This window comes from Balaenoptera borealis (assembly GCF_965194805.1).
Source record: "Balaenoptera borealis genome assembly, chromosome: 7".
NCBI lineage: Eukaryota > Metazoa > Chordata > Mammalia > Artiodactyla > Balaenopteridae > Balaenoptera > Balaenoptera borealis.
Window position 1 is genome coordinate 52,874,970 of NC_138864.1, and position 19,915 is coordinate 52,894,884.

Genomic DNA, 19,915 nt, shown 5'->3' on the forward strand with positions numbered 1-19,915 from the left:
AAAACTGAGACTTAGAGCAAATAACTTGCCCACAGCACTAAAAAGCAATAGATACGAAAATCAAAGCTGGGAAGGTGGGCTTCAGAGTCTAAAATCTTAAATTTCCTTCGTGCTACTTACACTCACGTACTATAAATCTACTCATTTAACTCACTCGTGCACAAATTCGAGTCTCCTCAAATTGGGAAAAGGGTGGATAAATGTGGGATGGAGCTGACTGAACACGGCCTGTACCTTTCCTTCCTCATCACATGGAGTGTGGATCTGGAAATAGTCTTTTGTGGTACAGGGAGGACGTTCCTTACACTCGCTGGATCCTTCTTCTGCAACATGAAAACGAATTTCAGAAATGAGTCATTTATGCTGTGACTCTAAGAAAAGGCAAACATGAAAACAAACAAACAAACAAAAAGTAGACAAGTGAAAAGTAAAAATAACTGCACCAGAGGAATTTAGGTAGAACTAGCTAGGCCTAAAGAAAATAAAGGCCTGCACTTTTATTTTCCTTAGAGCAATAAATGTTTCCATGATACACAAGGAGCATATCATAGTTTTTCCAAGAAGACATTAGATTTCCTCCATTATCACAGAATGTTGTAAATGTGGAACAAATTAAAAGTTTCTAAGTACATCTCCATGCCAAGGAATCATCTAAAAGTACAATATGAACCTTTTTAGACAAGTATAAACATACCCAAAACAGGGGTTGGGGGGGGGGGTGGAATAGAAAACATTACAGACAAAGAGAAAAGTCCTGCAGAAAGGGGTAATTAGACGTCCCATTTTACCCACTCAGTATGGATTCCATTCAGCACTTTGGTTTCTGGCCCACTGTTTCCATCACATCGTATGTGTGATTTCTGGCTTAGGACTATCTACTCTCAACAAACATAAATTTAGAAAGAAAAGAACAAAGAGTATAAACTGGAGACTCAGTTTACCTGAAAACTGGGAGTCCTCGTCACACCTGATGCATTCTTTGGCTCCTTTCTCAGAATAGGTGTTTCTGGGACAAACTTGGCAGATGAATGAACCTGGTTCGTCGCTGAAGGTGCCAGGCTTGCATGGAAAGCATTCTGATGTGTATGCCACCCCTGTGTGGTAATGGGAAACAGAGCATGGGAGGGAGGACCCAACAGCAACAAGCAAATCAGTGTGTCCTTGCTGCCTCCACCCGAAGTGAGAGAGAAATATTAACAATAAGCTTAGCCCAGGCCTTTTATATCCCATTAATTCAACACCAAAAACATATTTACTATGTGCAAGGAACTGGGCTGGATACTGAATTGAACATATAAGTGGAGCAAACACTTCAACAAGAGATTCAGACTTGATAGAGGTATACAGTCAATGTATAAATTCAGCTGTCAAAAGACAACTCCACTAATCAGAAGTGGCATAAACTCGAAGGCTCCCTCCAATTCTATACCATTCTCTCATCTTTGTGGCCACCTGCTCCCTTTTTCTCCACTGTTCACTACGTAACTGACAAGACCTAAGGGACCCTGGGAAAGGCTCGACTTTTCTTCTGGCTTGTAATTCCAGCCTTTGCCAGCAGATGTCCCTATGACTAATGAGTTAGCGTCACAGGAACAAGTGTACCTAGAACATACTAAAACGTTAAGCCAAACTTTAATAAAGGAGAATCAACTGCTTTAATTAAAAGTAGCCCTAATTGAGAATGAACCACACCAGGGTTTACTGGCTACTCTCCTGAGCCAGAAAATGCACAGCTGGTTCAGAGAGGCAAAAGGTGTAGGAGACAGTCAGGCCAAGGTATTTATTTCACTGTTATTTTTAGGGATATAGTGGTGACCTGAATAAGCACTATGCCAGCACAATAGAGACTTCTCGAATGAATAGTAGGATCTTATTAATAAATATTATTTTCTTTCATTTAAAGACACCTACAATTGTCATTATGTTTACTTTTTCCACACAGATTAAATAATTCAGTTTAGGGATAGGAAAAAAAAAAAAAAATCCCAGTCAATTTGCCAAGAATAAAACCAGGGTCTCTAGGCCTGTATGATGTCTAACCTATTAATTTCTGTCCTATATCCCCGTGAGCCAGCAAAACCAACAAAGTAATCAATATTTTAACTAACTATTAAATGTGACAGGTGACTACCAGAGCAGACTGCTGTGAAATACCTTCAATTGTGATATTTTTTACCAACACTGGCTTGACTGCCTTGGAACCCATAAGGATGCCTGTAGTTCTCCAGTACAGTATGTTTGTGCCGGATTTCAACATTACCTATAAAGGGAACACAAGAGACTCAGGTCAGATAAACGATGCTACCTCCAACCATATGTGGAAGCTAATCTATTATACACTTTTCAATGCATTATAATGAAACACCATTATTTGGAACCCACGAATTTAAATCTACTGTTAATTGAGACCTAAGCTCTGCTTCAATTCTAAAAAAAAATAGTTTGCCAACCCCCAAAATATAGTAATGATAAAAGGAAAAGAAAATTCTTCAAGCATGATAAAAGATAAAATGCTTTTCCAATCATTTGCATGAAGTCTTGGTTTATATTTTTTTTTTTTTTTTTTTTTTAATTATTTATTTATTTATTTATGGCTGTGTTGGGTCTTCGTTTCTGTGCGAGGGCTTTCTCTAGTTGCAGCAAGTGGGGGCCACTCTTCATCGCGGTGCGCAGGCCTCTCACTATCGCGGCCTCTCTTGTTGCGGAGCACAGGCTCCAGACGCGCAGGCTCAGTAGTTGTGGCTCACGGGCCTAGTTGCTCCGCGGCATGTGGGATCTTCCCAGACCAGGGCTCGAACCCGTGTCCCCTGCATTGGCAGGCAGACTCTCAACCACTGCGCCACCAGGGAAGCCCTGGTTTATATTTAAAAGGGACTCATTTTAGACAGTGAAAGGCACTTAGCCCAATTACATATTGATTGGCTGCCACTATTCATAAGTAGATCTTTGGGCTCTGAAAACAAAAAGGTAACAGAATGAGTTTGCTTCATTTTAAAATTATTTAACAAAAAACACTGCAACAGCAACAAGAGAAAAATAGGACTATTCTTATAGAATAACCCGATTTAACTCTATGACTCCAGAACTTAAATGATACCATGTCTAATATTTGCTTCCTTTGCCACCAGAACATTTTTATATTTATAAATCAAACTACTTTTCTGATCAATTTCACGCTGATTTAGTCAAGTAAACTAATGTAAAGGGTGCCTTGCTTTCTCATTTGCCACGCTACTCTTCTATGCAGTCTCTGGCTGGCCAAATTCAAGCAGTATAAAATTAAAATATATCTGACTACTTCACCCTGCCAGAGATTCAGAGAAGTAGTGTGTTAAGTACTTTCCTTTTGTGTTAGGTCTTTGTAAGTGAAGAAAGCATATTTCTTGCCAAGGGTTACTTGTACCTTCAAAGCCCAGAGGACTGAATGCTTAGATGAATGGATCTTAAGTGGCACTAATATCACTTCCAGGCAAACAGATCAAAAAAGTACTCTTAAAGGGTGCGTCATATTAATCACTCAAGAATGAGGTACCTGGACTTCCCTGTTGGCACACTGGTTAAGAATCCACCTGCCAATGCAGGGGACACAGGTTCAATCCCTGGGCCGGGAAGGTCCCACATGCCACGGAGCAACTAAGCCCGTGCGCCACAACTACTAGGCCTGCGCTCTACAGCCCACGAACCACAACTACTGAGCCTGTGTGCTGCAACTACTGAAGCACGCACACCTAGAACCCATGCTCCACAACAAGAAAAGCCACCGTAGTGAGAAGCCCGCCCACCACAAGGAAGAGTAGCCCCCTGCTCGCCGCAACTAGAGAAAGCCCACGTGCAGCAAAAAATACCCAATGCAGAAAAAAAAAAAAATTCAAAAAAACAAAAAAGGATGAGGTACCTACTACAACACAAAGGCAAGGATGGGCGGTCACTTATTGAAACAGTGTCCAATCTACACTGCAGGCACCACACTAAGCCCTCCCCATGTATCATCTCATTTAACTCTGCAAGATTGGTCCCATTTCTCTTATGAACTATCAAAGAGACGAAGCCAATTGCCTAAAGAAACACAACTACTGTAAACCAAAGTTAGATTTTAAATCCATGTCTCACTCCAAAGGCCTCAAATAATAATAGATTCAGAGACTGTGTTACCTGATAATTGCCTTCAAGCACTTAGAGTTGTCCTTAAAGAAGTAAGTAGTTAGTCTACCAGACACAAGCAGAAAGGGTAGAACTTTGAACAGTGGGTGATGAATAGATAGAGAGAAAGCAGGTTTCAGCTCCAGACATGGATGAATTTTGTAATACGCAGAGCTGTCCAACAATGGGGTCAGCACAGTTCCCAAGAAGACAAGCTTGAAAATCATTTGTTGGGGAGACTGCGGAGAAAGTTGGATGAAAGAAACTCAAGGATCCTTCCAATGCCAAGAGTCACTGATTCTCTTTCATGTGATTGCCACATCTGTAAACTTACATACTCAGAGGTTCTGTATATTAGTTTTGAGCAGACTTACTTCCTATTACTGCCCCTTTTAAAAGGAGGAGAGTTGGAGTGTGATGGGAAAGAGAAGGAAGAGGGAGCGAAGAAAGAGAAAGGCAGGAAAACAATACTACAAAGAGCCTGAGTCCATGAAACTTAGGGACAATTTCTTTGCTAACTAGAAGTATCTAAATTAAAAAACAATTTTGATCTTTTTTTTCTTAAAATAAACTTAAAAAAAAATAAAAGGTTGGGAAAAGGAAGGAAGGAGAAGGATGGGGCTGTTGGGAGGAGGAGGGGGACAGAGAGAGACTTACAGAATGAGAGCCCCATGCTCCACTGTCGGTGAGTTTTACCCACTTGTCAGCAGTGGTGTCCATCTCCTGGCACTGATCATTTTGAATCTGTGGAGTAAACACAAGGGCCCCCGTAAAGCTTCTTGAATGATGGCTTTAATTAAATTTGTTACTCAGCACAGGACAGGCTGCAAGAGCTTCTTTCAAGGTCTACAAAACAATGGCCATGAGTAATTCTCAACAAGTAAACGTACCAAGACCTCTGGAGCCTATGTGACAACTGCATATGAGTTAGCAGTTCTAAGTAAACCATCCTCATTACTGTAACAAAAAGACTAGGCCACTAAGAAGGCGGGGGCAGTGGAGGGGGTGGTAAGCAGGAGCGTCAGAGGCAGAGGAAGAGAGAGCTAACACTGAAAATCCACATAAAGGGGAAAAAGTCATCACAAAAATGTAAAAGCTTGCATTCACCATTCAGGCCCGAAAGTATAAAAATAAAGTTTATTTTTATAAGATTTGGGGCCGTTAAATTTTTAAATTAATAAATAAATGAAATCTGCTTTGTCTTCCTTTCCCCGGGACTTAACCCAAATGTGTACAGGTAAGTGGTTACAGCCAAAGTCAAAGCCCCCAGCTGGTATTTGGGGACAGATGTTAATGATATTCTATGCCAGTTCAAATGAATACAGCTAATATCTTTAGCACCAAACACTTTGTGCTTTTCAGGCAATTCTTCCAAAATACCTAGGAGTTGGCACATACTCTTCCAGGCCTGTGAAGAATACCTAGACATCAAAAATTTGGCCATCTTTACAGTCTTGCGTAACAGTGAGCAACAGGGTAGGGTTAAAATAACATCTCATCAACTATACTTCTGCCCAAATGGCTATTTCTCTCTTCTCTAAATCATTTTTCCACTTCATTCATCCCCCTGACTAATTTCACAGATAGCATTAAAATCTTTTCCATACGAGTTATTTCCTAAAGACTTACTAACTAGAAAACAGATCCTTGCAACAGCCAAATACCAGACAATACTGGTACTGCTCCTGAGGACCTCTGCTTTAACTGAATTCAAATGTCATATTTATATTATAAGCATAATGACAACCCTAATGCAAGTGGTAAGCCATTTTTAAAAAGATAGGAACCCTGAATATACCTTTGGTGGTCAATGTTTAGAAAAACTGAAAGGTTTTTTTCAGCTGATATCAGACATCATGCATTATCATGACATTCTACTGGCATTCTACAGATCTGAGTTCTCCTGTTATTCTAAAAGTAACCAGTAAAGGTATAACCTTGGTCTAATCATTTATTCTCTCCAGATTTCAGTTTCATCATTTAAAAAAAAAAAAAAAAAAGTGTGTGTGGAGGGGAGAGCTGAATGAAACTCCCAGACTCCTAAAATTAAATACTTTACTGCTTTCAATTATGAATTGTTCACAGGTGCATCTGTATCTTTCAGTCTTCAGACATTTCCTTTCCACTAACCATTTTGCAGGATGGCCGTAAGGTGTTGACCCTCTGAGTCAATAAACTGCAACCTATAAGGCTGAAACATCAGTAAAAGAAGGAACATGAACTCACCATCCCTTTTCAGTCCATATCCAGAAGAACAAAGGTATCATTGAGAGGAAGTAATGAAATTTCATGCCTTAAGAGTACCTTTACTGACAACTCTCAAAGGACTTAATGGACAACACAAAACTAAATGCTGAGTCTAACAATTATACAATTATCTTGCTTCTTAACTTTATTTTAGTAATATTGCAAAAATGTCCAATGGAATAGGGAATCACTCCGTCTGAGAAGTATCTTACAAACAAAATGCAACTTAAAAACCCAATCTGTTTGAATATTGCTTAACGTCTTAAACTCATCAAAGGATATTAGAGCTGGGAGGCTCCTTAAAAGGTCTTGTCTACAATCCACTTTACAAAAAGGAATGCTGAGGGCTAGAAAGTTAACTTAATTGTCCAATAACACACAACCAGCAATTGCAGAGTTGGGACCTGAGCCAGAATCTCCTGACTTTGAGTCTAAGGCTCATACCTTCGTGGAAAATATCTCTTCCTAGCAAATTTTTGATTTAGAAATTTCCATTATCAAGAGCAATATAAATTTGTTTTAGCATTATCAGTACATTTATTCCTGAAATCTGGACCACAGAAACATTTACAAGATATTTTCCCAGCTGCCTGAACAACACACACTTTTTTTTGGTTTAAGAAGTCAATCTGAAAAGTTTTTCTCAAGTATCTGAGTCACTGCCACAACAACTATTTGCAAGATTAGATACAGTTTATATAAATAGTTAAATAATTTTCATGGTAACAGCCCATTCTGTTAGACTACTGTTTTTTCCTATATTCTGTAATGTTATTTAATCTCCTGTCAGAGACATCAACTATCTCATCCATTGATTCCATTGGATTGTACAAAACCAGCAGAATCAGAAACACACAGACATTCCTAACTGCCCATGAATACACTTAAATAACTCAAATATTTGAAATTGGAAAGAGAAAAAAAGGCTTTTAAACAAAAACTAAAATTGGTAAAAACATATTTTTAAACAAAGTAGCATCTGTAGCTATAAAAAACATTTTAATGAATCTTGGGGAAAATATCTGTCACACAAAAAGTCTCCACCAAATGGTCTCCTAATAATCACATCCAAAAGGAAAACAAGCCCAATGTTACTCTACAAGGTGAGAGCTCAAAGTTAAAGAAACAATATTAACCAGAAAATATTAGAGACAAAAAAATAACACTTCTTTTCATATTGAAAGTTTCAGTTAACACAAAAACCAAGGAGGCATACAACGGAATGGGAACAAATGATTAAGAGAAATTTTATATGAATGTCCTTTAAAAAGTGAATTCTAGAAGATAAAAGCCCTTACAAAGAACTCAAAGAAGATGTTGTTGTCCACATACTGGTACTCAAAGAAAACATAGCCCGACTTCTTGAGGTGCACAGCGTAGATCAAGGATACCGTACAGTCATCACGATTGGACTCTATGTAATTTCCACGAGGGACCCAGGAAGAGCTGTGGAAACAAAACCATTTCACGTCAGCATTCAGAAACCTCTTTTTCCACAAGTTCTGTAACTGAGATTTCAAAGCGGTTCCATCGACAAAGCACAGCAGAGGAGTCTGAAGCTCATGTGGAACTCACAAGCCAACATCATTGCTGGAAAAAGGTTCGTTGCTTGTGGCACATGACTTCCTAAATGGTGGTATGGTTATACAATCAAGCTGCTATGTAACTGCTATTTTTCACCGAAAATTTGATTGCTAAACAGATGATCACTAATTCCAGTTGTCTTAGATGGAGTTATTCTCTCAAACAATATCTAAAGTTTTATTTATAAACATATACTTGGCAGGGGAATGCAGGGGTTCCTTGATTATGAGAGAAGATATCGTCCTAGAAAAATCCAATTTAAAGTGAACCTAAATAAAATATAGATCACAGTGTCATAATACATAATAGGGGTAAAAGTCTGATTGGAAATTTTATCTAAAAAATAAAATGAAATATTAAGAAAATACACTAGTGAACAAAAGTTGGGTTGTAAATCTAACCATAAGCTAATTCTTAGATTAAACAATAATGAGTCACGTGCCAACTTTTGGGCCAGAAAAAATTTCCAACCAAACTGTATGACAGCACAACTTATTATCCTTCTCTTCAAACTTAACTTTCTATCTGGATGATAAGTGAGATTTTGGCAAATTACTTTCTTTTTACTAACAGAAAAAAAAAATTTGAATGAAAGACTGAGACTTCCACATCCCAACATGACTCACTAATTGGTATTAGATTTGCCCTTTTCTTTAACAATCTAGTAAACTAAACAAAACACGTGAGCCATGTTCAGGCATTGACAATAGGCAGTGCAGGACTGAGATTCTTGACAGCACGAAAACACATGAGACAAAGCCCAAATTGACCCTGACCTCATTCTTCAGGACACTTTCCAGACCATGGCACTGGGAGATAGCACCCAAGCAGAGCACAGTGGTCTCACTGAGCCAAGGACCAGGGATGAATGTTTGGGACAGCTGAAACAACTAGAATTTTCAGGCCTGAGATGCAGAGAAAACAGGGCTCCAAAAGTCCATATGGAGTTTCTCTGAAGGTCCAGGCTTGGGTCTGGAGTGGGCAGGCCTACCAGCGAACAGCCATTGCAAAGCTAAGACATAATCAGAGAAGGTCACTTTTATGGGAGTCGCTAGAGCTCCAGGCCAGCCAGAAAGGAGAAAACTTAATAATCCCATTGGACATTCATCTGAGATTCCAGAATTCCCATACTTCAGGAATAAGGGCCATGCCCTATATTACGTATCAGCAAACTTTTTCATGAAGGGCCAGAGAGTTAATAATTTTGGCTTTATGAACCATCTGGTCTCTCCTGCAATGCTTAACTAGGCCACTGTAGTTCAAAAGCAGCCAGACAATATATAAATAAATGAGTGCACTATGTTCCAATATAACTTTACTTACAAAAACCGAGGGAGAGCCCACAGGCCACAGTGTGCCCAACTCTTGCCCTAGAGTAAAGACCATGACCTAGAACTAAGTGTGAAACCAATATTGAGCCACTCTAAAAAAAAAATTTTAAAACCAGACCTGACGAGATCAAGGCATTCTTCTCGTAAATAAACTGCCTTCCAGAACAAAATCCAACACCTTTTAAATGAAAGAAAAAAATAATCCACATTCCCTACATCTTAACATTCATGATGCCCAAGATACAATAAAAATTTACTAGGAATGCAAAGAATTGGGAAAGTATGACCCTTAATTGAGAAAAAAGATAATCAAAAGAAACAGACAGGGGCTTCCCTCGTGGTACAGTGGTTAAGAATCCGCCTGTCAATGCAGGGGACACGGGTTCGAGCCCTGGTCCAGGAAGATCCCACATGCCGCAGAGCAACGAAGCCCACGAGCCACAACTACTGAGCCCACGTGCCACAACTACTGAAGCCCACATGCCTAGAGCCCATGCTCCGCAACAAGAGAAGCCATGGCAATGAGAAGCCTGTGCACCAGAACGAAAAGCAGCCCCCACTCGTCGCAACTAGAGAAAGCCCATGTGTAGCAACGAAGACCCAACGCAGCCAAAAATTAATAAATAAATTTATTTAAAAAAATAAAACAAAAGAAACAGACAAGTATTTAAGACAGCTCTTCAAAATATAATCAACAATATGAAATAAAAGATAAATACAGTGCGTGAAGGGATGAGGAATCTCAACTATTTTAAGGGAAATAAAACCATTCTTAAAACTAAATGGAAATTCTAGAACTGAAAATTACAATACATGAAATTGAAAATTCAACAGATGAGCTTAAGATCAAGTTTGAGACTGAAAAAGAAATAGTCAATGACACAGCAATAGAAACTACGTAATCTGAAGTCTAAGAGAAAAATATTGGAAAAAAAATAGAAGCTCAGTGACTTTTGGACAACACCAAGTGGCCTAACATACATGTAACTGGAATCATAGAAGGAAAAGAGGGAGAGAAAGGGGCAGAAAAACGTTATTGGTGAAACAGTGGTTAACATAATTCCCAAATTTGGTGACAATATCAACCTACATATTCAAGAAGCTCAGTGAACTTCAAGCAGAGTAAATACAAAGAAAACCACACCATCACAGTCAAACTGTTGAACAGCAAAGATATAGAGAACATTTTATAAGTAGTCAGGGAAGTAAAAACACATTACATAGAAGGGAACTAACCATACAAAATACAGCTAATTTTTTTATCACAAACAAGGGAGAGATTCAGAGGTAATGGAACATCTTTAAAGCATGGAAAGAGAAAAGTAAAAGCCCAGAGTCATACGTCCAACAAAATATTCTTCAAAACTGATGCTAAAATAAAGATATTTTTAGGTTAAACAAAAAAAAGCTGAGAGAATTTGTGAGCAGCAGACCTGCATTACAAGAAATGATAAAGAAAATTTTACAGGATGAAAATAATAATACTGGATAAACATGCCAACCTATATACAGGAGGAAAGAGCACCAATAATGGTAAATATGTAGATAAGCATATTTTTATCTCTTAAGTTTTTTAAAAAACAATTGATTTTTTTAAATTAATTTATTTATTTTTGGCTGCGTTGGGTCTTCGTTGCTGCACGTAGGCTTTCTCTAGTTGTGGCGAGCAGGGGCTACTCTTCATTGCGGTGCGCGGGCTTCTCATTGCGGTGGCTTCTCTTGTTGTGGAGCACAGGCTCTAGGCACACAGGCTTCAGTAGTTGTGGCTCGCGGGCTCTAGAGCACAGGCTCACTAGTTGTGGCGCACAGGCTTAGTTGCTCCGCAATATGTGGGATCTTCCCAGACCAGGGCTCGAACCCGTGTCCCCTGCACTGGCAGGCAGATTCTTAACCATTGCACCACTAGGGAAGTCCCATCAATTGATTCTTTTTAAAACATTTCATTGTATTATTGGGTTTATAATGTGTTGCTAAATATAATATATAATCATAGCTAAAGATGAGGGTGTAAAGGGAACTACACTGGTGTAAAACTTTACGTATTACATAAAACTTACATATTATATAAAAGTACAATAATAATGCTAATAACACTTTAAGAATAGATATTGTAATTTGTGGCCTTTGTAAGATATCTGAAGATATAAAAACACTAACCATAACAGAAAACACTGATAAATTGTACTTTTTCAAAAGTTAAAGTTTTGTTTATCATAGGACACCACTGAGAAAATGAAAAGGCAAAAGCTACAGACAGAAGGAACTATTACACACACATACATGTATTTCTGCATGCATATGTGTATATTATATGTTAAATATTATATAAATATATTCATGACATGATCTCATGTCTAGCATACACAAAGAACTCCTACAGCTCAATAATAAAGTGACCCCCCAAAAATAGCAAATGGGTAAAACATTTTGACGCTTAACACACACACACACACACACACACACACACACACACACACACACGCAGAAAACATATGGACAATGGACAGACATATGAATAGTGCTCAACACCTTTATAAAGAAGGGGAAGGCAAATGAAAACCACAAGGAGATATTATTTCTCATACACACACTTAGAAAGACTAAAATAAAACAAGACTTGACAATACAAATGTTGGTAAATGTGTACAACAACTAGAATTCAAACGCACTGCTGGACTCTAATGCTACAACCATTTTGAAAAGCTCTTAGTCAGTTTCTTATAAAGGTCAATGAACATCTTTCCATATGACCCAAGCAACTAAAAAGAAGTAAAAAGAATACAAGATTGGGTGGACCGAAAAAAGGAAGAAAGGAAAAAAGGAGGGAGGCAGGAAGGGAGATAAGCAAAAAAGTAACAGGCTGAAATTTACACTGAGACAGTTATACTCAATACACTGAAAAATTTCTGCTTATCATTCAATCTCTTTAATGAATAAACAATTCCAAGTTTACTGGAATTAGAAAAAGAAGCCACATCAATACCTCCTGCCCACCAAGACAAAGATCTGAGGTCTCATAACACCCTACTAGTACCTTCCTCTAAGGAACTCTTTTATTTTAAAAAATTGAATTAAATTATACACACACACGTTTCCCCCGTTACACAAAAGTACAGTGTTCCTACGAAACCTTTTGTAAGCTGAAATGGCGCAAAGCAAAGAAGCAATTACCTTAGGACACATCTTGCTAATGGATTTACAAAATAAATCAAGATAAAGCATAGATCCCAGAACACAGTTCAAAGTTACGGTGGCTTGATGCTGAGATGCTGCATGTAGTTCCAGGAAAGAGCTTGGTGGTGCCACTCTCACTGCCCATGGTGCACACTGCCGCTATGACAGCCCCCCTTGCTGCAAAACCAATGCTGAACAGTATTTTTGCTTTCTGCCCTTTTTTTTTTTTTTTTATAAAAACGAAAATCCTCTTCAGATTTCTTTTGGTTAGCAAAAACAGGTACTAATATAGGTTTTTCATAAAAGCGAAATGATATAAAGCAACCTTTGGAAAAGCAGGGGATGCTTGTGTGTGTGTGTGTATGTACATAAATATACATCAGGGGTTTGAACTGCATGGGTCCAGTTATACGCAGATTATTTTCACTAAAGACACATTACAGTACTACTTGATCCATGGTTGGTTGAATCCGCCAGATGCCGAAGGGTGGATACAGAAAGCCAACTGTTAAGTTATAAGTGGATTTTCAACTCAAAGGAGGATCGGCACCCATAACTCCCACAACGTTCACGGGTCAACAGTGTATGTATGTGTGTACATATATACAGTGTTATGTATGTGTGTACATGTATATACAAACATGTATATATACACACATATACATTTTATATATAGTTAGAATTATTCGATATAACAATTCTGTTAATGCTATCTAACGTCACAACCCTACGTGATGAAATGACTGTTATCAGAAGAGTAAAAATGTCACCTGGCAGAGAGAGAGACAGCTATATAAAGCAAGGGGGAATGGAGGGAAGGTAGGAAGGAGGGAGAAGCAAACACATCTGTTATCACAGCTAAATAATTCCCCAGCATCTTTAGCTCACGGTAAAAATACTGAGTCGTGAGAAACCATCCTTGTCAGAAGGTAGCCCGAGGCCTAAAGTTAAATTCTCCTAAACATGGCCACGTGATAGGGGAATGTTACATAGTCAATACAAGAAAACAGGAAGGGTAACAGCCCAAAGATAAACATTTTGTATTTTTTCAAAACAGTTTATGATTCCTGCAATGTTGTCACAGGCAAACCTAATAATCTCCTATTAAAAAGGTGGAAATTAAGTAAAGGTGTTTTCTACTTTAGGTGTTTAACCCACTCTGTAACCGGAGACACTCAAGTGTCAAAATGAAGGTTATACATTTTTCCTCTCAGGGGAAAAGAAAAAACATTGAAGTTATTCATTAAAATTAGAGAAGGGTTTGTAGAAACACCACTGACTTTAGTATAGTTATAAATGTATTATTAGAAAATTAATTTGTTTTCTTAATAGCTTTATTGAATTTTTTGCATACAGTATCTATTATGTCCTAAGAGCAACTATTTTAACCTCATGAAAGTTCAGCTACATTATTCATGAGGACTGTTCAAAAAAACTGTGACTATTTGCAATTAGTTTATCTATAATCCCAATCACTACCAAGATTATCCTCAACACCTTTCTGAAAAAGAGCAACCACACCCTTCTCAAGGCTCCTTTGGATTCTTACTTGTTACAGCCATCTGGCCTGCTGTCAGAAGGGCCGACCACAGTATCCATGAATGTAGCAACGTTGGAAAATCCTGCCGGCAATTCATCCCATTCATCAAATTTGATGCCACTGCCCAAGGAGTAGGTGCCTTCACCACACTTACTGCATACCTGGTTCTTCATTTCTAGATACTCCCCAGAAGCACAGGAGAAAGCTGGAAGGCAGAAGAATGTATAATCCATTAGTCATCACACCCCCCATCAATTTCCTCCCCTTCACACTGTCACCAGCATTATTTTTATAAGGCTCTGATCAGGTCACACCCTAATTAAAGCTTTCCAAAGTCTCCCTTATCACTACATGCACTTCACAGTCTGACCCCGACCTATTTTACCAGGCTCATCCCTTGACCCATTCTCTTCCAACCATAACAAAATTCTTATCACTCCCAGAATATTTCAACCTCTTTCTTGCCGCTGTGGTCTTTCTTCTGAGATACTGACCAACGCACCTGCTCACCTGGAAAACTCCCGTTCGTAAGCCAAAAAACGACCCTCTTCAGAACAGAAGATGGGGCCTTACCCCACCAGGCAGTCAACTGTGCCTCTCTCTGTGCTCCTACAATACTCTCCTCATAATACCCCCCCTTAAAGATAGACAGACGGATGGATGGATAGATAGATATCACTTATCAATTGATGTGAGACTTCAAGCTTCCAGAAAGCAGGGATCATTATTTTTGAATTCCTAATTGTACCGGGCAAATACTGAGTGCAAATAAAAGGCTGAACCAGTGAGTGACATAAACATAAAGGGGATAATGAGAGGGTAGTGCTTCACATGCAATAGCCAAACAAGTATCTCCACCATGAATCCATGTTTTCACTATTCACGACTCCCACTGAGTCATTTCCACAACCTCCTCCTTTTTACTTATGTCAAGTTCTGTGCTAATGTTCAGAACTAGAACCAGAAAACAGCAGCCACAGGAAATGCGCAGGACAGCTGACACAGTTATAGGAAAGACGGCAATTCTGCCGCTAAGGTATTATTCATTCAGCAAATGCAAATCTATGTCCCCCAAGAGTGTGGCTCGGTGCTCAGAGCAGTATTAGTCACTCAAACGTAGCAAAGAGCTTTCTAATCCTTTAATCAGGATATTAAAGAAACAAGAACAAAAGAAGACCTCTAAATTATCCAATGAAGAAAAACAAATCTCCCAGCAGAGAGCGAAGCAGCAAAACTTCACATTTAGGTAAACTCCCTTTTAGAATACATTTGGAAACGTAACAAGAAATAAAACAAGCTAATTTTGAAAAAACGAATTAAAGCAATAGAGCTAAAACCCACACTCATCTACTTACTTATCCACTGAATAAATGTTTTTCTTCAGAAAAGCTTAAGATGCTGTACAATGAATTTCTAACCCTCAAATCAACATCCCTAAATTAGCAGAACATCAGAAAATAAGGAAAGGTTAGGCAAGCTTATTTAACTAAGCTTATTTAACAAGTGAATTTTCTCCAAAAGGCAAGGGACAGCCTTCTTGCACTTAGGATCACTATATGCTGGCTATAAGGTCAAAAGTACCTTGGGGGGCTTCCCTGGTGGCGCAGTGGTTGAGAATCTGCCTGCCAATGCAGGGGACACGGGTTCAAGCCCTGGTCTGGGAAGATCCCACATGCCACGGAGCAACTAGGCCCGTGAGCCACAACTACTGAGCCTGTGCTTCTGGAGCCTGTGCTCCGCAACAAGAGAGGCCGCGATAGTGAGAGGCCCGCGCACCGCGATGAAGAGTGGCCCCCACTCGCCGCAACTAGAGAAAGCCCTCGCACAGAAACGAAGACCCAACACAGCCATAAATAAATAAATAAATAAATAAACAAACAAACAAACAAACAAACCCAAAGCTTTTTAAAAAAAAAAAAAACTACCTTGGGGTCAAGTTGTACCACTCCCTAAATCTGTGACCTTGAGTGAGATACGTCACCTCTCCGGGTCTCAGTTTCTATCTCTGAAAAAATAATATAATAATCATAGTGCTGCCTGATAGAGCTATAATGAGAAACTAAAAAATAGTATAAAGTGGTTAGCACAGTGCCTTGCCTTTAATAAATGCTCACAATACGTGATTATGATCACTACAACATACCAAGAAAGAAACAGTTATAGAAAAAAATTTATTTTACTTTTTATGGTTAATAGGTCTTCTAGCAAACTGATAAACAATACCATAAACCAAGAGCCCACATTACACTAAATCAAGGGTCAGCAAACTAGAGCTCACAGGCCAAATCCAGCCTGCTACCTGTTTTTGTAAATAAAGTTTTATTGAAACACAGTCATAACCGTTCATATACATATTGTCTATAGCTACTCTCACACCGCAGTGGCAGAGGTGAATAGCTGTGAGAGAGACTGCACTGCCTGCCAAACTGAAAATATTTACTTTCTGATAAAACAAAGTTATCTTTGAAGACAGTTTAGTCTAGTGTCCAAAACCAAACTTTTAACTTAAATAGTAAGAAGTAACTTTTTATGATAAGTTGTTAAAAGGGACCCTAGACTCTAAAAAGGAGATGATTGTGTTTGTATTATTTCAGAGAGTGTCCATTGGCCTTTAAAGTCATTAAGAATATCGCCAACTCTTTCGGAGGTATTTCTCTAAGGTCAGAAGGAAAACTGAGAGATAACGTTAACAGTAAATGTATTGAGTATAACACAGTCAATTCTTTTTACTCACAGTAGTTATACAAAGTTATCGTGAAAACTAAACTGGCAAATAATGAACCATTGCTCCTGGGGAAAATACAGGCTTAGGCTCCTATGATTCTCTAGTCACAATATCTTCATCAACAAGTCACAGTATCATCTTCATCAATATCTTGTTTTATGGGTTTTTCAGCCAGAAAACATCTTATTTAAAATACATTGTTGATTCATTAACATTAAACTTATGGCCAACGGCACTAATACTTATACTTGAACTAAGCTTATTTAACAAGTGAATTTTCTCCAAAAGGCAAGGAACAGCCTTCTTGCACTTAGGATCACTAGCCAGCACTTCAGCACTATTTTAAACAGTAAGATCACCAATAAAAGGCATAAGAATGAAAAAAAAAAAGGCATTCAATAGACTGTGCAAACGACATTGTTGGTAGTATGCGAAATGAAATAAGGAGGCAGCCTGTCACCGTCTTCAACCTCAGCTGGGACCACATGGTCAGGTGACTCATTTTTACTGCTCTGTACATGTCTGCAAATGACAGTGAAAGTATTACATGGACTGATTTGAGAGTTACAAATAAATTTTTTAAGGTAGGTAAATTTGCAAATATGGAATCCATGAATAATCAGGATTGATGTGTTTTAATAGACCTGTGAAGGAGAAAGATACTATGCCCATTCGCCAGAAGCAGAAATTGATGCACAGTACATTTAAATAACCCTATTAGAAAATTATCCAAAAAAAAAAAAGAAAATTATCCAATTAACAAGTGGCAAAGATGATATTCAAATTTAGCTCTCTGATTCCAAAGCTCACGTCCCAAGAAAATTCAATTCAAGCAATATTATAATCAATGCCAAAAGGGCAAGTAATGTCAAATTAATTCATTATTATATTTCACATCTTTCTTCATTTGCTGTCTTGAACTGTTAAAAAATATTCATGTGCATTATAAAGCAATAACAATTCCCTACCCCCAGGTATCTTATGAAATTTTTAATATATTATAGCTGAAACACACACATTTACGAAATATTTTAGCAAGTTACTAACTTCCATACGCCTCAATGTCCACACCTATAAAAGGAAAATAATAGTAATATCTATCTCCAAGAGTTTTGGGAGTAAATGAGATATTCCATATAAAACATTTAGCACTGTGCCTGACATAAAGCACATAATAATTGTTAGCTGCAATTATTAATAATACAATTCAGGGGTCTGGAACAATCAGAATTCTGCCACTGGACTGATGATTTTACATCTCTTTAGAATAATTACATGGTCAAAGTTAGTTGAATAGGTATAGGGCCTTTAGTAATACAGAGAAGCTAAACAGTCTACAGCTTTTTGTATTTTAATTATCACCTCCTCCTCAATCTTTTTTTCCACCCTGGAAGCCAGCTCTAGAGCCACATGTCAAAGGAAAGGAAGAGCCACACGTTCTTATTAAACACAATTTACTCCATGAGATGATGTCAACACGGCCCTACCGACCTCTTCAGGCAGGCACCAACGAGGACCAGCTTTTCCTTTTCTTATACCTTCTGTCCTAACCACATCTACTTTCTACTTTGACACTGCTTTCTTGACCTTTGGTTTTTAGTTGAATTAGAAGGGTTTTTATAATCTTAAGGACTATACTCTTCATTCAAATTTGCTTACAGTACAACATAAGACTTTTTTAAATTATAATATAGTTGATTTACAATGTTGTGTTAGTGTCTGGTGTACAGCAAAGTGACTCAGTTATACATATATATACATATTCTTTTTCATATTCTTTTCCATTATGGTTTATTATAGGATATTGAATATAGTTCCCTGTGCTATACAGTAGGACCTTGCTGGTTATCTATTTCATATATAGCAGTTTGTATCTGCTAATCCCAAACTCCTAATTTATTCCTTCCTCACCCCCTTTTGCCTTTGGTAACCGTAAATTTGTTTTCTATGTCTGTGAGTCTGTTTCTGTTTTATAAATAAGTTCATTTGTGTCATAGTTTAGATTCCATATGTAAGGGATATGAGATGTATGGTATTTGTCTTTCTCTCTGACTTACTTCACTTAGTATGATAATCTCTAGGTCCATCCATGTAGCTGCAAATGGCATTATTTCATTCTTTTTTATGGCTGAGTAATATTCCATTGTATATTTGGATCACATCTTCTTTATCCATTCATCTGTCCATGTACATTTAGGTGGCTCCCATGTCCTGGCTACTGTAAGTAGTGCTGCAGTGAACACTGGGGTGCATGTGTCTTCTTGAATTATAATTTTCTCCAGATGTATGCCCAGAACTGGGACTGCTGGATCATATGGCAACTCTATTTTCAGTTTTTTAAGGAACCTCCATACTGTTCTCCATATTGGCTGTACCAATTTACATTCCCACCGACAGTGTAGGAGGGTTCTCTTTTCTCCACACCCTCTCTAGCATTTGTTATTTGTAGACTTTTTAATGATGGCTATTCTGACTGGTGTGAGGTGGTACCCACTGTAGTTTTGATTTGCATTTCTCTAACAATTAGCCATGTTGAACATGTTTTCATGTGCCTAGTGGCCACCTGGATGTCTTCTTTGGAGAAATGTCTGTTTAGATCTTCCGCCCATTTTTTGATTGGGTTATTTGTTTTTTTGTTATTGAGATGTATGAACTATTTGCATATTTTGGAAATTAAACTCTTGTCTGTCGCATCATTTGCAAATATTTTCTCCCAGTCCATAGGTTGTCTTTTCCTTTTGTTTATAGTTTCCCTTGCTCTGCAAAAGCTTATACGTTTGATTATGTCCCATTTGTTTATTTTTACTTTTATTTCTATTGCTTTGGGAGACTGACCTAAGAAAACAATGCTACAATTTATGTCAGAGAATGTTTTGCCTATGTTCTCTTCTAGGAGAACTATATATACTCTACTATACATAATATATATACTATAGAGTATATATACTATATACTACTATAAAGATAGAAATATGCAGGTGTGGAAAAAAACATTTATATCCATCTGTCCCCCACCAGCAAATGGCTGGGCAACTTACTTAACCCTCCTTGCCTCCATGCATTCACATTCCAAGGATGACACGGCTTTCCCCTCCTCCTTCACAGGACTGTTTGTGGTCCTATGAGAAACTGAAAACCACTCTGAGAATAAAATATGACATGAAAATTTAAAGC

General features: G+C 38.1%; 1 protein-coding gene across 12 annotated transcripts in view; it reads right to left on the reverse strand.

Moving 5' to 3' along the window:
- The window catches only part of ELAPOR2 (endosome-lysosome associated apoptosis and autophagy regulator family member 2), a 745,385-nt gene that overhangs the window by 622,114 nt on the left and 103,356 nt on the right, over nucleotides 1-19,915 (reverse strand). For all 12 annotated transcript variants that reach the window (XR_014246402.1, XR_014246403.1, XR_014246404.1 and 9 more), the window contains exons 3-8: nucleotides 14,026-14,221; nucleotides 7,686-7,833; nucleotides 4,798-4,884; nucleotides 2,155-2,260; nucleotides 942-1,094; nucleotides 235-323 (exon numbers count right to left, since the gene is read on the reverse strand). Coding sequence is in view for 1 of the 12 variants with exons in the window: in XM_082398228.1 (XP_082254354.1) it covers nucleotides 235-323; nucleotides 942-1,094; nucleotides 2,155-2,260; nucleotides 4,798-4,884; nucleotides 7,686-7,833; nucleotides 14,026-14,221 (779 nt within the window). In the remaining 11 variants the exon portion in view is untranslated. The remainder of the gene's footprint in view (nucleotides 1-234; nucleotides 324-941; nucleotides 1,095-2,154; nucleotides 2,261-4,797; nucleotides 4,885-7,685; nucleotides 7,834-14,025; nucleotides 14,222-19,915) is intronic.